The sequence below is a fragment of the Crocodylus siamensis genome, chromosome 1, assembly GCF_052110815.1.
Source record: "Crocodylus siamensis isolate JL-2025a chromosome 1, ASM5211081v1, whole genome shotgun sequence".
Taxonomy (NCBI): Eukaryota; Metazoa; Chordata; order Crocodylia; family Crocodylidae; genus Crocodylus; species Crocodylus siamensis.
Genome location: NC_143395.1, coordinates 154,934,136 through 154,954,770, shown reverse-complemented (window position 1 = coordinate 154,954,770; position 20,635 = coordinate 154,934,136). Strand labels below are relative to the sequence as shown.

Below are 20,635 nucleotides of genomic sequence, written 5' to 3'. Positions count from 1 at the left end.
CTTTGTCTTCCTCTCTCTCCAGGCCTGATTGTGCTTGCATTATTTCTGTGCTCCTCAGTGCTGTTCATAGACAGTAGATTATTCGTTGAACTTTTAGCCCTTATTCCTTTTTAGAAACTGCTTATGAGCAGGCCAAGATTTTCAAGGCCATGTCAGTTAGTTATTCATTTTGCTGGACGAAGAGTTTGTGCACACTACTTGGAAAAGTTGAGATTATTCTCTAAGTCTGTCGTATAATGGAGGCTATGTGGTTAAGGTCCTTTGCTATAGTTCAACAAGCATGCTACAGGCTGGCACCAAAGTCAACCCCTAGTTGACTTGGATGTAAATGGATACTAGATCATTTGGCCTTGAGATTTGATGGTGGCTAAGCTGTGATGCTAGCCACATTGCTCCCAGGTGTGCTGCTGGGTGCAGAAACTGGTGTGCCATAACCATGGTAATTCATGGGCCACTGGACTTGGGAAGAACTGGTTGTCTTTGCCCCATGGTGTCATTCTGCTCCCTGATTGAGAGCTCAGCTCCAAGCTGCAGAAATAGAGAAGAATATTTCCTGTTCGAAAATTTGCAAAGATTCTGGTGGACTTGGTTGTGCTAAAAATGAAGAGCTTTTCAGAGTGGAAAGCAGTAGCACATGCAGTTCAAACACACATGTAGTCTTCCTCCCCTTCTCCTCTTCCTAGCATATAGGGCAAAACTCTAGATTTTTCATGTGCTGCTTTTTCTCTTTATCTCCATGTTACCCCTTGAATCCTAATATGTTTCTTGTCAGTGACTGCAACCCAAGAGTGAGATGGGGAGGTTGTAGGCAATCTGCTTTTTGCTCTGGAAATCAAACCTGAAGTTCTGCTGTGTGTCAACTTGACCTTGATGCGCTGCTCCTATAAAGAGGGGAGGTGAGTAGCAGGGCACTGAGACGCCTGCTACTTATGGAACAGTAAGTAAGGAGCCCAGCTGCGGGTTGCTAGGGCAACCGCTGTGGGTCAGCTGACAGGAAGGGGCAGGGCCTGGCTCCTAGATAACTCCCAGGCTGAGGCCAGGCAGGCAGTTCCCTGCTAGCAGCCCTGGAGGAAGGAGCTCTGCTGGACTGAACAAAGAGGAGAGGCTAGATTGCTGGTATAGCTTTGAGACTGGGGGAAGGATAGAGCACCCCAGATGTGGCAGGACTAATGTTATAGCCAAGCAGCTCGAATTTATGTTGTAGCCAAGAGGCTTGAGTTTCTGTTTACTGTTTACCACCAAAGGACTGGGTGAGGAGGTTGGAGGAGGCCTCATAGGGGCTCCACGGTAGCGTGGGGACCCCGGCGCCAGAGAGGGCGCAGTATTCGGGGGGTGCACTGACCTCCGCCCCAAGAAGGGGAGCGGAGAATTGGAGGCCAGGTAAAGCCAAGGCTGCCTGAGCCCTGCAGGAGGTTCAAGACCCCGAGGAGGAGATTCGGGGCCAGGCACAGCTATGGCCACCTGAGCCCCAAGGCTGCAGAAGCCGCAGAGCAAAGGGGCAGCGGGACAAGCCAGAGCGCCGGTGGGGCGCAGCTTGCGGGACAAGCCAGAGTGCTAGTGGGGTGCAGACAGTGAAACAGACCAAACAATGTCTGGTACATCAGCGAGGTTTGGGGCGTGGTACAGGGGTGGTTGGAGCCACGCATTGCCCATAAGGCTGGGGTGCACGGAAACCCCATTGTAAGAACAAGATGAGTGCCAGCAGGAGAAAACCGTGTCCAAGAGGATGAAAGACAGCCTCCCTTTAATATTTAAGATCAAGACGTGGCGGGCAAGATTTTGAGGGTGCTTGAAGTAAACCTGGCATGGTAGGGGGCGCTAGGGGAGATCACGGCCGTTCTTAGGGCCCCACTCCATGACATTGTGGCTTTGAACGTTCCTCAGTAACTAACTGACTTCAGTGCTTTTGACAAGGCAATTAGGCACCACAGGGAAGTGATGAGCTATGGGGAGATGTGAAAAGGCAATTTTGAAGGGGACCATTCCATCCCTTGCATCACTCTGCTAGCTTGAGTCCTGGAAGCTGGGCTCTGAGCAGACTCTGGCTTGGTTTGATTTTTGAGCCATGCCCCAGGCAAACTCTCAGTTTAACCAGGGCAGTGTTCATATTTTATTGAAACCCATCTTTCCTGTATTCAGTGAAAACACTCAGCCAGAGGTAAAACAGAGAGGTTGAGGGAAAGAGAGCATGGCACTATGGGCCTGTGATACATAAAAAAGGGATGGATGTCATTGGCAGCTCCCTTGGCCCTGAGGCAAGGCTTTGTATTGTCCATTACAAAAATGGAAGTCCTTAGAAGAAGCCTCTTCTACCTTCTCAGTCTTTGCCTCTTCAGTGAAATCGTGGCTGAATATCAGAAGGAGCTGGCTAATGATAAGATCTGTTAGGCTGCGGAATAGTGTCCTCAAGATAAATGTTGCAGTTTAACTCCTGTTGGGGCTGTATTGGCATGTTACTGGCCAGGTATCATGTGGCTTCCTGTCAAGACCTGTCCTTGCTAGGATGGCTCATTCTTACCTGCCAGCTAGAGACAAAGTGGTAAAGGAGTGTGCTGTTTACACAGAGTCTTGTCTCACTTGTGATGATTGAAAGCTGGAATTGAGATTAGCCAAATTACAGTGGTGTAAAACTGTTATAAATTAGCTATTGTCTCAGATGCATAATGTATAGCAAAACACAGTTCAAGTTCTTTCTGTCAGGCCAGATAAAATGGTGTCAATGGCAGGTTTAGGTGAACATGTACATTAACAAACGATTGAAGTCTTAACAGTTTATGCTTTTATAAATGGATTTACAAACTGGGTTGGTACACATTTACACAGCCCTCACTGATCAATACATTGGCTGTGTGTGTAAATCATTACTTGGCTTGCACATTGTAAATGGCATTGTTCATGCAGCATAGCAACCAATTTCTGAGGAGGTGTTTTTCACACGAGTATCCGTCTCCTAGGTATTTATCATCTAATTCCCCCAGTTCAGATACTACTTGTTCATTGTATATTAGCGTGCCTGAGCTCTATGTCTTGTCCCATGCAGTTGTTTTAAGAGGATTTGTCAAGATGATACCTTTCCACACGCTCAGATTTGTATTGAAAATTTGGCTAAAAGATACTTACACAAATACAAGGACGGAGATAAACTGTCGTATAAAGACATATGAGTTGCAGAGGGTACCAAACCACCTCAGAGCTTCCATAAGCATAGCTTATAAATATACATTTGCACAACCCATCTCTTGTTAATTTATCAGTGTTACTCTGGTTCTGCAGTATGCCAGTAATTGACAGAGTGCCAAGATCTGATCTAAGTTACACTAGGATAAAAAATCCGAGGTAACTCTATTAAAGTCTTTGTAGTTGCTGGATACATGCCAGTGTAAATGAGCTTCAAATCTAGAGCAAATGGATCAGAAAGGTTTGGACATTTCTTTGACTCTGTCTCTAAATTACCCTTTTTTCCTCTACTACAAATTTTTGCAGCTTAACTTTTGAGCATGCTGTATTTAGCTAGGCATTAAAGTTTAAGAGCCTGATCTGATCTTGCTTACCTTGACTTTACTACATGCGACTCCACGGATTCATCTGAGCTACTACTGATAGATCAGCATGAGGTCAGAATCCAGCCCTAAGCAGTTAAAGGCCCTTCAGGTTCTTGCAAGATGATCTTGACAGCAGTTGTCAAGAGATTATCTGTAAAACTGCTTGGTAATACTGTTGGGTTACACGGGCAATGTTGCTGCTTTTGTTTCTTTATTGTTAACCTCCATCCACTGAATAGAGGGGGGGATCTGAACCAATCCCTGCTGCTGGAAGTCTTACCATGGCCACTTTGTTGCTTCTTTAACAAAGGAATCAGGAATAATCCAGCGGAGTTCTGAGTCCTCGCACCTCCCATCAATTTTGATGAGAGTTGCAGGTAACTGGAATCTCTCAGAATCTCAGTTTTCAGCCAAATGCCGTGTGTGGCATGTCTGTTATTCTGTTTACTCTGCTTCTCTTCTTTCCAAACCCCCAGGGTGAAACCAAAGTCCTGAAGCTGAAGAATCTGAGGCCTCAGGATTATGCCAGTTATACCTGTCAGGTGTCTGTACGAAATGTCTGTGGCATCCCGGACAAGTCAATCACCTTCCAGCTCACTAACACGACAGGTAAGACAGTGGCAATAGAAATGCCTCCTAGCCTTCAGCCACCCCTGTTTGCTGAAGGGTGCTCATCCTTCCAGGGCCTGGTGAAGTAGAAACCTATCAAATGCCTACTACAGTTAGTGAGTGGTCTCTCATGGGTTTCCCATTGGTATTGTGTTAAGGCTGACTATGTAGAAACTTAGCATGTACCAGACAAAGAGCTGGAGCAGGGGGAGGTCCTAGAGGACTTGGAATTCAGCTCAGCTCTGTGCTCAGCTGCTGTCCTTGCCAGGACTGCTCTCTCTAAAACAATCTGTGTTCAGACACTGGGGATCTGCATAGCTTTTAGAATGGTCCTTTGTCAAACAAAAGCAACTTGCAGCTGGGCAATCTAGATCTGGGCAAACGCTGCAAGCAGGTTTCCACAAACACTCAATGGAATTTGAGCCTGGTTCATGCTTCAACCATACTCACTTTTCAGTGGCCTTCAGGCAGTCTGGTTCTACGGGTTGCTTGTGGCAAATGAACAGTGCTATCACACTTTCAGAAAACTAACTTTGCAACTGTGTTCCCTGGTGTTCGTGTTGTGAATGCCTGAGCAATTGTTCCTGTGGAGAACAGAATCAATACGGTGCCACTTGTCTGACCAGTCACGACTAATCAATATTTGCATATCACATATCAAATGCTTGCTGATACCTGGTCGCAACCAATAAATATAACAAGCCAAAAAAGGCCAAATAATGCAGTGAGTATTTTCATATAATGAATAAATGTCAGAGAATTGCTTTCTTGCTCTGGGGTATCTTGTGATCAGAAAAAAGGGCTAAACTAGGATATTGTACCAGTTTGAATAATTCACCTAGCTCTTATATCATACAAAGCCATATACATCCCTCATGTCATCTTTGTAGAATGAAAACAGAACACTGTTGATGTTGCCAGCTGTTGATGGGGTATTGTTAATACCGTACAAATTATGTTTATTGATTTAGCAGAACCAAAAGGCTCCAAAAGAAGTTGCATATTTTTATGTATAAATAATTAACTAATGAGGTGAAGAAAAGGAGATGTTTGGCTAAACACCAGAGGAAAAGCTCTCCTCACAGTGCGATCTCAGCACTTAGAGAACCCCTTAACATGAGTTCTTTCAAGCTAGACCACAGAAGAACACTCACTGGAAGAAACAGTTCTGCTCTAGTCAAGGTGAAAGGGACTGCTTTTCTCTCTCCACCTTTTTATGTTCATATATATGAAGAATCAAAATTCCTTTTCATAATCACATTCCCCAGCCAAATACAAATAAAGCATCTTTCATTTCACTTTGACCCTTTATTGAGTGAGCAGGAAAGACATGTTTTCAAGCTAGTTAGATCTGATATCAATATTGTACTTTTTATGACTAGAACCATTCTGTTTCTTAGCCATCTACACCAACTCTGAATTTGGCCCACATAGTCCATAAGTGTCTCTCTTTTGCCAGATATAGATAATAAAGGAAAATTTATACCCAAATACCTAGTATGTATGCACGTGAATAATTGTTTTTAAATTCTCTTTTGTTGCATAGATCTTTTCATTCCCTCTTATGCTCATGAATTAATAACACCCTTAGCATTGCCTGTGTCCAGGATGCTGAACAGCTTTACTCATGATGCCTCTGCTTTTGCACCTGGAGAAAACCCAAGGGGCAGAGAGGTGCATGAAGATCAATCTTTTAAATATTTATAGGCCCAACTATTATGGACCTTTGTGGGGAAGTGATGGGTCAAGTCAGGCCAGGCTTGAAATTTTTCTCCTAGCTTGTTTGCTGTACTTCTGAGCCACTTTGCTTTGGCAGTACAAACAGCTACTAAGAGTCATTGTGGGGGGTGGACCATCTTTGGTGAGGCTGTGCTTTCTCCATCAGGGATTCCAGAGCTTGGACCTGAGACTCAGGATCTTGTTTTGTTTTTCTGCCATGACTCTTGGACAGAGTTATTTTGGGCAGCTGCTGACAGTTGTGGATACAGCCCAAGTATCTGTACCAGCTATACATTCCTGTCTTCTCTGTGAAAAAAGTCTGTTTCTCCTGCTCCTACTCCTACTCCCCTCCATGCACTGTGGTTCTGGAGTTCAGCACTCAGGCAGGGTAGAAGCACAGCCCTGCCTCAGGCCCAATTGTTACAGCTTGTGTTTTGGGCCCCAGCTCTGGTGGGGCGGGACTGACATTTTCTCCCTTGATTTCTGCAAAGTTAAGCCCAGCTGGTTAATTCTCCTGCAGTTTTACTGCAGCAAATTGGACTTCAAAGGGAATTGAAAGCGACTCTTTGTTTTTAATGGTCCCCTCGCTCCACAGCAGACTCTGCCAGCAGGTTTTCTGAGCCGAGAACAAAAGGAATTGCCACAGGTTACAAATAAATGAGATTCATCTCCTGCATAACAATGGCTGCATATTCTTAACCTCCATCCACTGAATGGGGGGGGGGGGGCGGTCTGAACCAATCCTGGCTCTCAGAAATGGGACTGGGTACATGCCGTTTAGCTGGAGCTCAGTTGCCTGGAGAGAGGGGCAGATAGCTGTTTCACAGCCTCCTTTTTTTTCTAGTGACACACACAAACAAGCTGCCCTGAGGCAGAGGCTACCCCATCAGGTCACTTTTTGGACATTACTTTGCAAGGAACATGTCATCACTCAGCAGGATTCAAGCTATTAGGCCTGAGCAAACACGTTCAGATAAAATAAAAGAATGACCTGGAACTTTTGCCAGAACCTGAATGAGATCAAATTCGCAATCCCACACCTTCCTTCTTCCTGATTTCAAATCTGCACCCAGAATGCAAACTGATCTCAGCCTTCTTCCAGCCCAAGCCAGAGGAAGAAACTCCTAACCAAGAACAGATCAGTGCAGCTTCTGCCAGCTCAGCCAGTGACTGGCAACTAACTCAGCAGCTCAGCTCAGTGCCAGAGGGAGGCACATGCTATTCGGTATCAGCTGAACCAGACCAGAGGTCTCTTGGCCCAGGGCAGATGTTTGTAGCCTATGGGAAAGAGAGGCCCTTTCTTGTCTGGGTAGCTTGTAGGATTCATTCACTTAGGATGATGCGAGTCGTTATTCTACTGGGCCCCACTGAGCTGCAAACTCCCTCAGAGTAGTGTTACCATATTTCCATTTCCGAAAAAGAGACATCTGTCTGAGGGACACCTCACTTCATACCCACAAGCTGTGACCCTCACTCCCCTGCTCCCCCCAGCCCTTCTGGAGGCGACCTCCATCGGCCCCTGTCCCGACTGGGCTGGAACGCAATGACTGGTGGCTCCAACTTGTGTAGGTGGTGACAGAGCGAGTCCGGCCCTGGTGCACCCCTACCCCCCAGACAGTCCCTAAGCCCTGACTCTCCAACCCACACTCCCCATAGACTTATCTTCATCCAGCTGCCAAGGCTGCTCCCACCATCCTGCCAGGCTGCATACCTGCCACGTGTGTGTGCACGTGTAGATGCACATGGTGCCCCCTGCCTCCAATTGCCCTCCCCCTGCTCCCACTAGTGGAGCAGAGCAAAATACCAGACATTTGTTCAGATTTCAAAAAAACTGCCCGGATGGAGATCAGAGGATCTAAAAAAGGACATGTCCAGGAAAACCCAGATGTATGGTAACCCTACTTTAGAGCCTCAGGTTACTCTTGGCAGATTCACACATCCTCCTTCTGCTTCACCTCACATGCTGGATCTGAACTGTGTTTTCCAGAACTCCAGGGTGGGAAAGGCCCTCAAAGGACCTGACTTCCAGCCAGACCCCCCCAAGATAACAAAGATCTCAACACCATGGGCTTTAAATTAGCCCGTAGAAAGGAGCAGCAGAAAGGAGTCACTCCTTCCAAATGAGGAACCTCTGCAGAGCTGACCAGGTGCTCCATGCACACATGACAAGGGGGCAGCACTGGTGTGAAAGACGTGGCCTGCCAGTGCGCTGAGCCAGCGTAGCAGTTGTTAAGTTGCTGCTAAGTTATGACATCTGTGCTGAGGAGAGAGCAGCCCTCCTCGCCTTGTTTGCATGGGCTGTAATTCAGTGATCCAACACAAACCCAGCACAGCTCATTAACACAGGGTCCAGGGAGAGGAGAGGCAGAAATAATGATGCTGTTAAATCAGGCTTCATGAATATGTAACAACATCTTATTTTGCATTATTATGGCTGTTACTTAAAGTGCACTCACCACCTTTGTATCAGGGATAGTTGATTGCTGGAGCAGGGGATGAAGCTGATGAACAGCTTGAGAGGGTCTTTCATGAGAGTAAATGGCAAATGAAGGAACAAGTGTTTGGGATCTGAGCTCTGGAAGGGAAGGAATGAAAGGAACCAGGTGCAAGGACCAGGTTATTCAGAAGTTGAGGCACTTGAGTCAGCCTGCAGGGCGAGCCTGGTGGATTGTCCCTTAAACCTGTAGAACAGTTTATCTGGTGGCAAGGCAGACTGTTTAGCAGGAGCTGCTGTGTGGGCTGCAGGATCAGTACTGACACTCAAAAGCACTGGTTTTCCACCCAGGGTCTGAGCTAGCAAGCATATAGCACGTGGGTGGCACGCAGAGTGCTCCTCTCAAGCCGGCTCTGAGAAACAGAGTATAATCTTGTGATCCAGGTTGTTGGGATACAGCGTGAAGGAAGACATGACTCCGCAGCTCCTTCCTAGGACAGTCTCCCTCTCTGTCTTCTGTTATTTGTTGCTTCTTCATATGGTTGCTGGAAGGCCTGTTGTCCTCTTTGTCCCTTTCCCTCCCTTTGTGGGGTTTGGCTGGTGGGAGGCTCTTTTCCTTCTCCTCCCTCTGTGCTTCCTTGACTTGTAGGAATCTCCTTGCCCTACTCTTATTCCCTGCCAAAGACCTACTGTTTTAAATGCAGCTTCACTCAGCTCTATATCCAACTGCTCCCCAGTGGGCACTGCAGCTTCCAAAATGCTGTAACTGTTTAGAGTACAGCTTGGTAAGCCCATCTGGGACTGTGAGCAGGAATATGAACCTTCCTCCAGCATGCCTAGACATGGCTGTTTCTCCTGAAACTGAGACCAGGCTGGATGCAGGTGGTGCCAGAAATCTCATGATCGGAGAGTCTGTTCTTGTGAGACTTCTCCTCAAACTCATGCAGAGATGGAAGATGAAGGCAAGGTTCAAAGCATCATCTGAACTTGGGGGTGCTCTTTGAATCTGTGCATTAAATGGATACCCTCGTGGTGGTGCATTTGCAGGGAGGGAATGAGAAAGAGAGTGCATCCTGTCTTCTCAGAAGCTAAGACAAGCTGGCATCTGGGGCAGGTTTTTAGCTCTGGGTGTGCTTTCCTTATCTCATTTAAGTCTGATGTACACAAAGTTCCAGTTAATGCCTTGAAAAAGGTTAGTCTCCCAGGAGCAGTTGTGGGGTTTTTTGTTTTGTTTGGGGTTTTTTGCACATCAGCAAGGAAGGGCTTTGTCTGCTGGTCCAAACAAGCTGTCCCTCTCACCTAACAAACCTGTTCCTGACAGAACCATCCCTAACATTTCCAAGTCCTATTGGCTGGACTTAACTAACACTTGGTAGCCCTGCTTGATCTAACTTGTCTGTGTGTGGCTTAATTCTTTAGCTCAGTTCTGAAGCAGGTCCAGGTTAAGCTAGCCTGTGATAACTAAACCCAGCCCCTTTTGCATTTAGGACAAAGCCCTCGTAAAAATGTGTGCATGCATGTGTCTGTCATTCCAATCTAGGAGTCCCACTAATGTCGTAAGTGTGGATGCCTGGGTCAGTGTGAAGGGTAACTGTTTTATAATTTCTTCTATTTGAGATAGACTTTGGCTTGCATGGTCATACATGAACCACCATGGGAGTAATTGTCTAAATTCTCCACTTAACTATTGTAAGCACCAGGTTTTCTGTTGACTTCAAGGAACCTTGGATCAGGCCATGAATCACTGAGCCCAGGACCTGATGAGTTGGCTGCAACTTAATATGACCTATTTCACTGAATCTCTTGCTTTCATATCTTTCTTTCCCCACCTCAGTCCCAGGTGTACTGTTTCTGTAGAGGGATGGGAACATTTGGTGTGATTCACGCAACCATGTTTCAGCAAAGGCCCAAACAGGGAGCCACAGTGTAACCAGCTGAGTTCTTACTCCATCTTTATGTACACAGGTCTTGATTAAAGGCAGAGGAGACTACTTAAGAGTGAGCAAAAGAAGCTGGTGTGTGTGCAGAGCAGTTTAATAGAGTTACTGTGAGATTAAACTGTGTGTACCCCCTAAATTCTCCATTTTTCTGTCACTTTGCTAGATTGTGTTTAGAGTTTCTGGGATCAGAGCAACTGGAACCAGCAAACTTTAGGTTTTGATTTTCCCCTGTCTCTCACCATATTTTGCCATTTGTAGCTGTGCAAAATGGGTACAAAGTGTTGCTTTGATGGTGGGAGATTTGAACCCTAGAACCATGACAGTGAAAGGACCTGGCTTAAATGTTCTTACAATGTGTTATGTCAATGGTACCTAACTGACCATGTAGCTTGACTGAAACTTTGTACTGCTCAGGGCCTTTGGACTTTCAGTTTTGAGTCTCTTTGAAGTCCTGTCTACACTACACTTCTTAATAATATGATAACAAGATCCTCTGACTTGGTTAGAGGCGTATGGAGTGGCTGACCTCTCAGATAGACACTGGGCAATATTAACAACCTCATGGGCATTCCAAACTCACTCCGACTGGTCTTCTTTTGCCCAGAATAAACTGAGAATCTTTCAGTTTGTATAAATCATTGGATGAAACTCAGGCACAGCATACTTCTCTTCAGAGTTCATTAGTGTCTCCACTTCTTTCTTCCAGCCCCACCAGCTCTGAAGCTATCAGTCAATGAGACCCTGGTGGTGAACCCTGGAGATAACATCACTATTCAGTGCTCCCTCACTGGTGGTGACCCACTGCCTGAGGTGGTCTGGTCTCACTCACCCAGTCCTATGCCTCAAAACAGCCTTGTTCAAGGAGGCAATCTCACCATCTGGAGGATCCGTGTGGAAGATTCAGGTTATTATAATTGCACGGCCATCAACAACGTGGGAAACCCAGCCAAGAAGACAGTGAACCTGCTGGTGCGATGTACGTCCTTTCATAGCATGCACTTTCAGGGAAGGGAGCCAGGGTTCCCAGTCCTCTTACTTGTATTCAGTTATATGTCGGGTTTAACTCAGCAGAGGGTTGGTATGGAGGTACAATACTTGTTGCCCCACCTACAGCTTTGCTAATACCTGTCACTCCTGACTTTCAGCATATGCTGCTATTCCAGCCTTTGGCTCCCCACAGATCTGTTGGTGCCCTCTGATTGTGACATGCAGTGCCAATCAGGCCTTGAAAACAGGGGGGCTGTTACCTCCCAGGGGATCCCATTTGGGCAAAGGGTTGGGGGATCTCTTTATCCGGAGTGTGTGGGGCCACTGCTTGCTCTGGGGGCAAGGAGTAGCTGTCCCACATATGTATGTCCTTTGAGAATGGGCCCTGTTTGCCTTCACTAACTGGCTTTGCACTTGTATTGACCCCAGCCATGAAGAATGTCACGTTCCAGATCACACCTGATGTGATCAAAGAGAGTGAGAGCATCCAGCTAGGGCAGGACCTGAAGCTTTCCTGCCATGTGGATGCTGTTCCCCAGGAGAAGGTTTTCTACTTCTGGTACAAGAACGGAAAGCCAGCCAGGATGTCAGACCGACTGCTCATCACCAGGAATGATCCTGAGCTCCCACCAGTGACTAGCAGCATGGAGATCATAGACTTGCGCTTTAGTGACTATGGCACATATTTGTGTGTGGCGTCCTTCCAGGGTGCACCCATTCCTGACCTCAGCGTTGAAGTGAACATCTCTTCAGAAACAGGTGAGCCTCTTCCATGGAGGCCTCTGGCTGTGAGGGAATTGGGCATGGGGCATGATGTAGGTCAGCATCACAAAAACAATTTGTCTCCTCTCTGGGCTTTTGAAGACCCTCAAATGGACATTGAGTTCAAGATAATATCATGGGGTTTAGTAGTGGCATGGGATTGCTAGTTATGTCTGTGCTGTGTGATTTGTAATATCCCAAGAAGATCCCCTGCCCATGTTTCTACCTAGGAATGGACAAGTGTGCATTTGGAAACACCCAACTGAAGCCCAGTCCAAGCCAACTTATATAACCTGAGGCTTAAAGAAGCCCCTGGCCAAGGGTTTATCAGGAAGGCAGACAAGGGGGTGAGACTTTATCAAATTTTCAAAGGTCATGGTAGGTGAGGGGATCCCACCTCTTGGCCTTTGCTTATAAGAGAACCTTAGTCTTTGCCCAAGTTGGAGATGGAATGTCCCAGTCTGCAACCATGACAGTGCATGGAAGGACCTGTTTCATATAGTGCTTCATTCTCTGAATGCTGATTATGCTAAACACAGTCTGAAGAGTGCCTCTTCAATACTTCCTACAGGCACCCAGATGTAACACCTCTCATTCTCTTTTCCATTCCTTAAGGGAAATGCCAAAACTCTCCTGTTGACTTTCAGTGGGGGCAGGATCAAGCCCTAAGTGTGTCAGTCGCTTCTGTAGTGTGACACAGAACACAGAGGATCAGGTCTTCTCTTGTTCTCCTAGCAAGCTGTTGGGTCACATTCTGCTCTCCATTGCATCAGTGCAGTCCCAGTGTCTCCACTGGGGATCACACTGGTGTGGCTGGGTTCTAGGCTAGGAACTAAATGGTAAGTGAGTATGAGGAAAATCAGCAGGCAGTAGAATATGTCTTGATGTTCTAAATGACTACAAGGAATTTCTGAAAACCTTAGCATGTTTCACTCTTCCCAGTCCTGTCCATGAACTAAGTAGCTCCTTACCCTGTTTATACCCTTAGCAGGAAGAGCTGGAATTGCCTTATGATATTTTGAAAACCTCTGATTCTCCACAAAAAATCCCTAGCAATCTAATTTGTAAAGAAATTCCCCAACGTTGTTGAATAATATGGACCCTGAGGATTTCCCTTGGTCAGGGCTTTTCAGCATTAGTTAATGAGATTAACTAATTCACATGCCCGGCTGCCCTGGAAGGCAGGGGAATAATATCAACCGTGTTGTACATAGGATGGCCATCATAGAGGACATTCTGGTTTGCTATACTCTGTCCTCTGTCCTCTGTTGATATGAAACCCAACATCTATATGTCCTCTATTTTCCTCTTCAAGAGAAAAACAGAGGACGTAAAGGCATCTGGTTTTGTATCAATAGAGGACACAGGACCTCTATGATGGCCACCAGGGGACCTGAGGAATAAAACATGAAATAATTGGCTCAAAGTCTACTAGCAAGTCAATGGCAGAGCTGGGGACAGATCCAGCTCTCCTTATCCCCAGAGGCCATGGCCTTCTTTCTTTTCCAGAAAACAGTAGGTAGTAGAAAGCAGTCATATATAAGATCATGATGCTACACCCCTTTCCTCCCAAATCAAGGTATGACAGGACCTGTTGGCACACATATTGGGAACCTATTGGGAAAACACCCACTAGGAAGTAACTGTGATGGGACAAAGTTGTCACTACTTCCTTTCTGCCAGTGATAAGCATAAGGTGCTGGCACAGTCCACAATATGGGTGATGCTGGCTGGGAAGGAACCATGACAGGGCAATGGAGAAAGGTGGCATTTTAGAGCATTTGTTCAACAGTGTCATCAGCACTCCCTCAGGATGAACCTCCCTACCCCTGGGGAGCCAACACTGGTGCCTTTGGCTCTCTGCTAACCTTTAAGGAAATGTAAGAATGCTCCTTTCTGTTTGCTGTGAGCCCTTCAAGCAAAGGTCGGCAGCCGTTCACAAAGGGCGAGATGAAATCGTGTAGCTCCATTCTAAAGCAGGCCACCACTTGCAACCTAGCCACTTCCCTTGCTGTTCCCCTGCTGCTGCACGCTACCAAGTGTAGCCTTGGGCCAGTGTTTCCCACACAATAGGCACTCTCAAGCCCCCCTTGCTGCAGCCTTTGCTCATCCCAATCTCTGAGTGCTGCCAATCATTACTGCAAGCTGCAACAGATGGTAGTGGATTTGGTGGGAAGAGAAACAGTAGGGCAGTGCAGACTCCTTGGGGATTTGCCATGTTTCCCACGCCCCCTCCTGTTGCTGATCACTGCCATGGGTTGGATCAAACCTTTGCAGGCTGGGTCACATCTCTTTGCAGGCTGGATCCATCTGCAGAGTCTTTCCCCAGAGCCATGGCATGGCAACCATTCTGTGTTCCCTAGCCATTTCCCTGACTGAAAAGCAGGACCCACATCCCCCAAGATGGCTGCCTTCCCTGGGAGTCTCAGATGATGTGCCTTTAATTAAAATATCTGCAAAGACAATTTACAGTTTTTCCCCATGGAGAAAATTGCCTCTCGCCGGGTGAGTGCCTGCTGGCAGCACTGAGTGGCGAGAGCATACAGCTCCTTTCACACTGTGCCAGAGAGGATGTGATGAGATTCCACAGCCCACAGGAGACCTGCAAATTGAAAACTCAACCTCCCAGTTGCATAGTGAGGTCACTACTGAGGGAGACTGAGACCAGAAGCATTTTAAATATGCTCTTAAATATAGCTATGTGCTGAAATTTCCGTGCAGTCACCACAATGCTCTCTTTCTCATGAGTTGGGCTTTAGTTGAGCTTGTGCTGGCCAGTAGAGATCTGTATGGCCCCCAAAATGCTGAACTTTCACTTTAAAAGAAAAAAAATATGTGGCCCTTGCATTTGTGAAGTTTTCAGTCCCAACCTTGTTCCAATGCAATGCTGTCTGCAGAGATGGAGTCTGCCACATAAACTCTTGGAGCTGGGGGAAGTGCCCATTTGTCTCAATAGACTGTTAACTCTGAAGCCCAGCAAAGACAAGTGCAGTGTCAACATTATGATGGCTTCAGTAGGGATTTCCATTTACTTCATGGTGCATTACGCATGGTTGGTGGAGTTTTATGGTTATTCATGAGGCTTGGGCTAAGAGCCTCCTCCACATAGACCTGCCCCCTGTTCATCTCAATTAAAAACCTTAGACTCCCCGTGGCCTGTCTCTGTCAAGAAAGTGTTGTTGGACAGCTGGTGGCTGGAGCTACTGCATTCCCTGTCCTGGAGCTGCATTTGCTGAGGACATTACTGTAATTCAGTAACTGAGCACCTCGCTCTGCTCAGTGAGTTGTTCCCTGCATGAGTGGGTAGGGGTTCCACTGACCACTGGGCTCAGCTGGGAGTTACCATTAGTAGTTGAGGCACAATGAACTCTAGCAGAGAATAAATGAGCTGATCTGTTTTGCATCCATGCTTTAGAAACTGGCAAGGATGTGAATAGAGACTAGGAGGGAGATATATGAAGCATTATCCTTATTATCCAATCCAGCTTCGGGAAGGAGACTGGATGCCCTGCTGCATTTGGCATCTCACCTCTGGGCTGTAAGCTACAGTTCCAGCCAGGGAATTAAAAGACTAACATATTGAGAGGGATGATTTTGCCTCTGGTTCTTTAATTCTAATGGCATTTTAGGTGGAGAGTGACTCAGTGTTCCTCCTGTTTGGTAGCAGTTCAGTGGCATCTCTGAGGGGAGCTGGCACTCTGTATTGGTGTTGTTTCACGCAGTCTAGAAGCTGCAGTGACCAAATGTCTGGAAGCACCAGGGCCTGCTGAATTGCCTGCCATTGCAGTACCTGCGGCATTGGCAGTGTCCTTGTTCTCTCTGGACTGCTCTTCACCTGTGGCACACTGTAGGTGGAGGGGTTCTAGGTTTTACTGTGGCTATGATGGGACAAATGGTTGCCAGATGGAACAGTGAGTGAGACTGGTCCCTTTCCAGTCCCATGTTCCTATGGAACTTACTTAGTAGGTGTAGTGTGTTTGGGGACCCTACTCTAGCCAATACTATCCTTGAGCAGAGGGCTTCAGTCTCTTGGGTTGCCAGCATGACAGGAATGGTCCTGCTTTGAGCCAGGGGTTAGATTAGATGGCCTCTTGCAGTCCCTTCCAACCCTCATTTTCTATGATTGTGTAATTCTATGCCTAGTGAATTTCCCACATGTTGGGCTGTGTGGATGTGAACCTGACATACAAATGGTCCCTTTTGGTTATCTTCTTTTTAGTGCCTCCAACCATCAGTGTCCCTAAAGGCCAGTCCATCATCACCGTGCGGGAGGGCTCCCGGGCAGAGCTGCAGTGCGAGGTTCGAGGGAAGCCCAAGCCACCTATCATCTGGTCCCGGGTAGATAAGGAAGCTCCCATGCCCTCAGGCACCATGACGGAGGAGACATATGATGGGAAACTGCGTCTGGAGAGCGTGAGCCGGGAAATGAGCGGGACCTATAAGTGTCAGACAGCCAGGTACAATGGCTTTAACATCAGACCCCGGGAAGCCATGGTACAGCTCAACATACAGTGTGAGTATCCCAGCATGACTCTGTAGCTCTGTACCAGTAGGCCAGCATGCATCAGGCTTTGATAACACCTAAGTGAGTGATGTATATGCACTGCTTTGAGGCAGGATTGATATCTTTTACTGGAATGAGGGGGTTCTGTTTCATTCTGGGGATTCTGAAGGGTCTTCTTTACCTGTCATGTCCATGCATGAGGACAGCATAACTGAGACATGTCACATAGACAGCAATATATTCTGGGCAGTGGTGGAGCCTGTTCTATTTGCTTACACTGCCTGTTGCTCCTCTGCAGTCTGGGTCACCTCAGTTCTTGCAACAGCATATGTGTGTGTGCATTACGCATGCACAAATACATTAAAAGCACATTATTAAAGCTGCAAAGTCAACCACTCAGACATTGGCAAATGACAACATTAAGGTTGCTTGTCTAACCCTCATTCAGTCCTCTGGTGCATACCCTTGATGATGCCCTTCTTAATCAAACAGTTGTATCATGTTTCTTCTCCAGGACACCTGTCTCATTCAGTGCACAGGGTGAATCTGCCCTGGGATATACCAGGGGTATAGTGAAGGATCCTGCTTCATTTGTTGCAGAGGCTGGAAAGTATATAGTGAGGGAGGCAGGAGACTGCAGAAAAAGAAAGGAAGGTTTCTTGGTTACAGCACTTGAATGTTGTCCTGGAAAACTGGATTCTGTCCCTGCCTATTAGTCTGTGGCATGCAATTAGTGACAGGTGGTCACCAGTTGTGTGTTCCTTCTTGTCCAAATGCCTGACTTGAAAAGTTGTGGTCTGTTGCACAGAAATACTAAGCACTCACAGCTACAACTAAAATCAGGAGTTGTGTGCTTTAAATATATAAAGTGCTATATAATACAGAATACTGAGGTTCTAGACATGCTAAATTAATGCAAACATTTTATTTTACTTTCCCTGTGCCTTGGTCCTCCACCTGTAAAATGGGGATAATAATATCTATGTATAATGCTGTGAATGAAAAATCATTAAGGTTTATGAAGCACTCAGAAGATTGCCTTGGAAAAGCCCACTGGGAAATTAAAAATTATGCCTCCATAGTGGAGTCTGAATAGTGTTCAGTAAAAAAAAGGCATAGGCCATTCATTGAACAATGAGGAGAAAACAAAATAGCTGCTCATTAAGTGATTGCTATTCATTCTGCGCACTGAATGAGGTAGGGGTCCTGTGGAAAATAGTATGTGGATCTTGTAATTAAAGGCTGTTTCCTAATGCACATGGGTATTGGATTAATACTGCCCAGGCAAACTTTATTCTGGCATTTTCTAACTCGGCATTTATGATTGTGCAATATTAATAGTATTGTTTTAGCATAGTTGTGTTTGTAATTTTATAGGGTTTTTTACAGTGCAAACTAATCCCCCTACCCCAAAATTTCATTGTGTGGCACCATATTGACACCCTCATGATTCATCAGCCAGATTTGAACCCAATCAAACTTCTGCCAGTTGAACTGACAGAGCATCTGATAGCAGTAGCAGGCTGTTATCCATCATGTGACTGGTATAAGAGGAGAATGGAATACTTTTACAGACATTGGTCGTGTTTTGATGGATGTATGGGACAGCCAGGAGTACAGAGTGATCTGTGCCTTTCCCTTAAGAACCCTGCTGAGTAGTGGGCTGGAGGCAGTGCAGATAAGGAAAGCCTTGAAAGCACACAGGGCAAAGGTGGCTTGGTTATTTCACCTCCCAGATAGAAACTGAAGCCCTTTGGATGATATTAATTGTGGTGGTAGGGCATGAGGCCATCCTTGTAGCTCCCCTGACAAAGCTAATCCCATCAGGATAGCTTCAGTAGTGACCTCCTGTGAACACACCTGTGAACACACAGAATCATAGAAAAGTAGGGCCAAAAGGGACTTCAGGGGATCATCTAGTCCAAGCCTCTGCTTAAAGGAGAATCATGCCTGTGTAAACCATCCTAGACAAGGGTTTGTCTAACCTCACCTGAAAAACTTTGAACTACCCTCTCATACACCTAGGAGACACACTGCCTGAATCACCAAAAGCCACTCTAACTTGTCACAGGTGAAGCAGAGGGATGAGGGCACTTTCAATATTCTGCTATAGCAAGGACAGGAAGTAATTGTTAAATACACTCAAGAACTCCAAGAAAGAGGAGCATGCTCCCTGCTACAGAGGAAGACCAACCGCCCACACACCATGCCAATCTTACCAAGGTTTAATGTAACTCCCTACCACTGATCTGGAAGTGAGGGGAGTGGGATTGGTAGGAAGGATGCTGATTTGCACCAGCCTGTACCACCCCCAGCCCCTGACTAATGAAACTACATGCACTGGATTGAGTAGTTCATTAGACACTAGCTATGCATTCCTCCCCCCCTCCCTCTAGCTCTGCTTAGAAGGTGTGATGCTTAATCTGGTAACCTGGACAAAACTGACCAGACTTCAGTGTGACATATGGGAGACTGAGACTCTGAGATGTGCCAGGCACTATGCAGTCAGTTTTCCAGAGGTGGTATCTTTTATTAGACCAGCTAGACAGTTGCAGAGAAAAAAAAAAATCCCAGGCACTATGGGCACTTTGCCTATTCCAGAATATTATGTCAGCTTTATGGACTGTTATATGACTCTCTGTGGGGCAAAGGGTCATCACAGCAATGAAACTGAGGAATGGGAGAGAATTCATCTAAATTTTCAAGTAGGTAAACAAGTCTGGGGAAGTCCCATTTACCCTGGGAGAAGTTGCATAATCTGGTTTAAGTAGAAGAAAGAGCCTCCAAAAGATATGCAAATAAGGGATGTTAAACTGGTTTGAGCTGAATCCAGACTCACACCCAGAATTCTCAGCCTCTCGAGGAGCCCCACAGGCTGTATCTTTGACACATACGATAGGTGACCAAGCTGAGCTGGGGGAGGGTGCAACTCTCATTTGACCAAAAACTGATATGAGACTGCAACATAGATCTCATTCTGGAACAAAGAACTGACAAATTTGGGTACCACCATGTGGACCTCTGGCAATAGCCGGTGAACCTAGCATATGTGTGGGCTTCTTATTGTTTTCTGATGTGTTTTCTTGGTAATGCTGTCGTCTTAAAATAAACAGTCCCCAGGCTTTGCAAAGGCTGGATGATCTCTAGTAAACTCTGTCATTACCCCTGACAGAGCAAGCAGGGTGGCAGACTCTAAGCTACAGCGAGGCTTTCTGGGGTGGTTCACAATGACTTGCAAAGGTGCAGCCCTCTATCTTGGTTTGAGGGGGCATGTGTCTTCACCCCAGGGAGGGTCTGGCTTGGGGCCTGTGACCACAGCAGGTGGTCTTTGAGGAAGCCATGCAGTGGGTGGAGGTGCAGATAATGCTGGACCAGTATCATCCTGCACATCTTCTGCTGCTGTTTTGCATCCTTAACAACTCCATCTAAAGACAAGCAATATTGAATGGATTCTGGTCCTGCCCCAATAATGTACCCAAAGTCAATGTGATCTATATGCAATCCCCTAAACTGTACCCCCCATCCTTTTCCCATCATGGTGCAGTCTCAGTAGAGAGTCCAAGTCCTGAATGGGCTCCTGGGACTGAAGTGACACCTGGAGATTGGTGTGCAGGCAGCTGGCCCATCCCTGTTCAGTGCATAAGTGGAAGCCTTCCCTCTCTGGGGCTTCTCCATCGGTCTTCTTTAACCAGCATGGAATTGACTAAGAAACAGAAGCAATCCCCTGCTGGAGTGCTCAGCGCCTTCCAGCTCCCTGCTGGAGAAGGAGATGGAGAAGTAAACAGTATGTTGGTTTAGCGAAGGGGGGGGGAAGAAGCCAGAATTGCCCCTTGGTCTTGCTCCATTTTCTGCGAGGTTGGTTTCTTAGTCTATTCCATGCCCCTCTCTGGGGCTTCTCCATCTGTCTCCTTTCACTACCATGGAACTGACTAAGAAACCAGCCTCTTGGAAAGTGGAGCAAGGCCAAAGGGCAATTCTGGCTCCCCCCCTCAACCTACCCCCCCCCTACAAAACCAACATAATGTCCATTTCTCCATCCCCCTCTTCAGCTCTGGGCCCTCCAGCAGGGGGTTGCTTTGGTTAATTGAAATGCTGCTCTCTAGTATGGGCTGCTCATTAGTTTTGTAGCTTGCTCTGG

At 46.6% G+C, this 20,635-nt stretch overlaps 1 protein-coding gene across 5 annotated transcripts in view; it reads left to right on the top strand.

Moving 5' to 3' along the window:
- MDGA1 (MAM domain containing glycosylphosphatidylinositol anchor 1) overlaps nucleotides 1-20,635 on the top strand; it is a 207,851-nt gene that overhangs the window by 78,815 nt on the left and 108,401 nt on the right. For all 5 annotated transcript variants that reach the window (XR_016442233.1, XM_090046580.1, XM_090046564.1 and 2 more), the window contains exons 5-8: nucleotides 4,019-4,151; nucleotides 10,951-11,220; nucleotides 11,661-11,990; nucleotides 16,213-16,506. Coding sequence is in view for 4 of the 5 variants with exons in the window: in XM_090046580.1 (XP_089902706.1) it covers nucleotides 4,019-4,151; nucleotides 10,951-11,220; nucleotides 11,661-11,990; nucleotides 16,213-16,506 (1,027 nt within the window). In the remaining variant the exon portion in view is untranslated. The remainder of the gene's footprint in view (nucleotides 1-4,018; nucleotides 4,152-10,950; nucleotides 11,221-11,660; nucleotides 11,991-16,212; nucleotides 16,507-20,635) is intronic.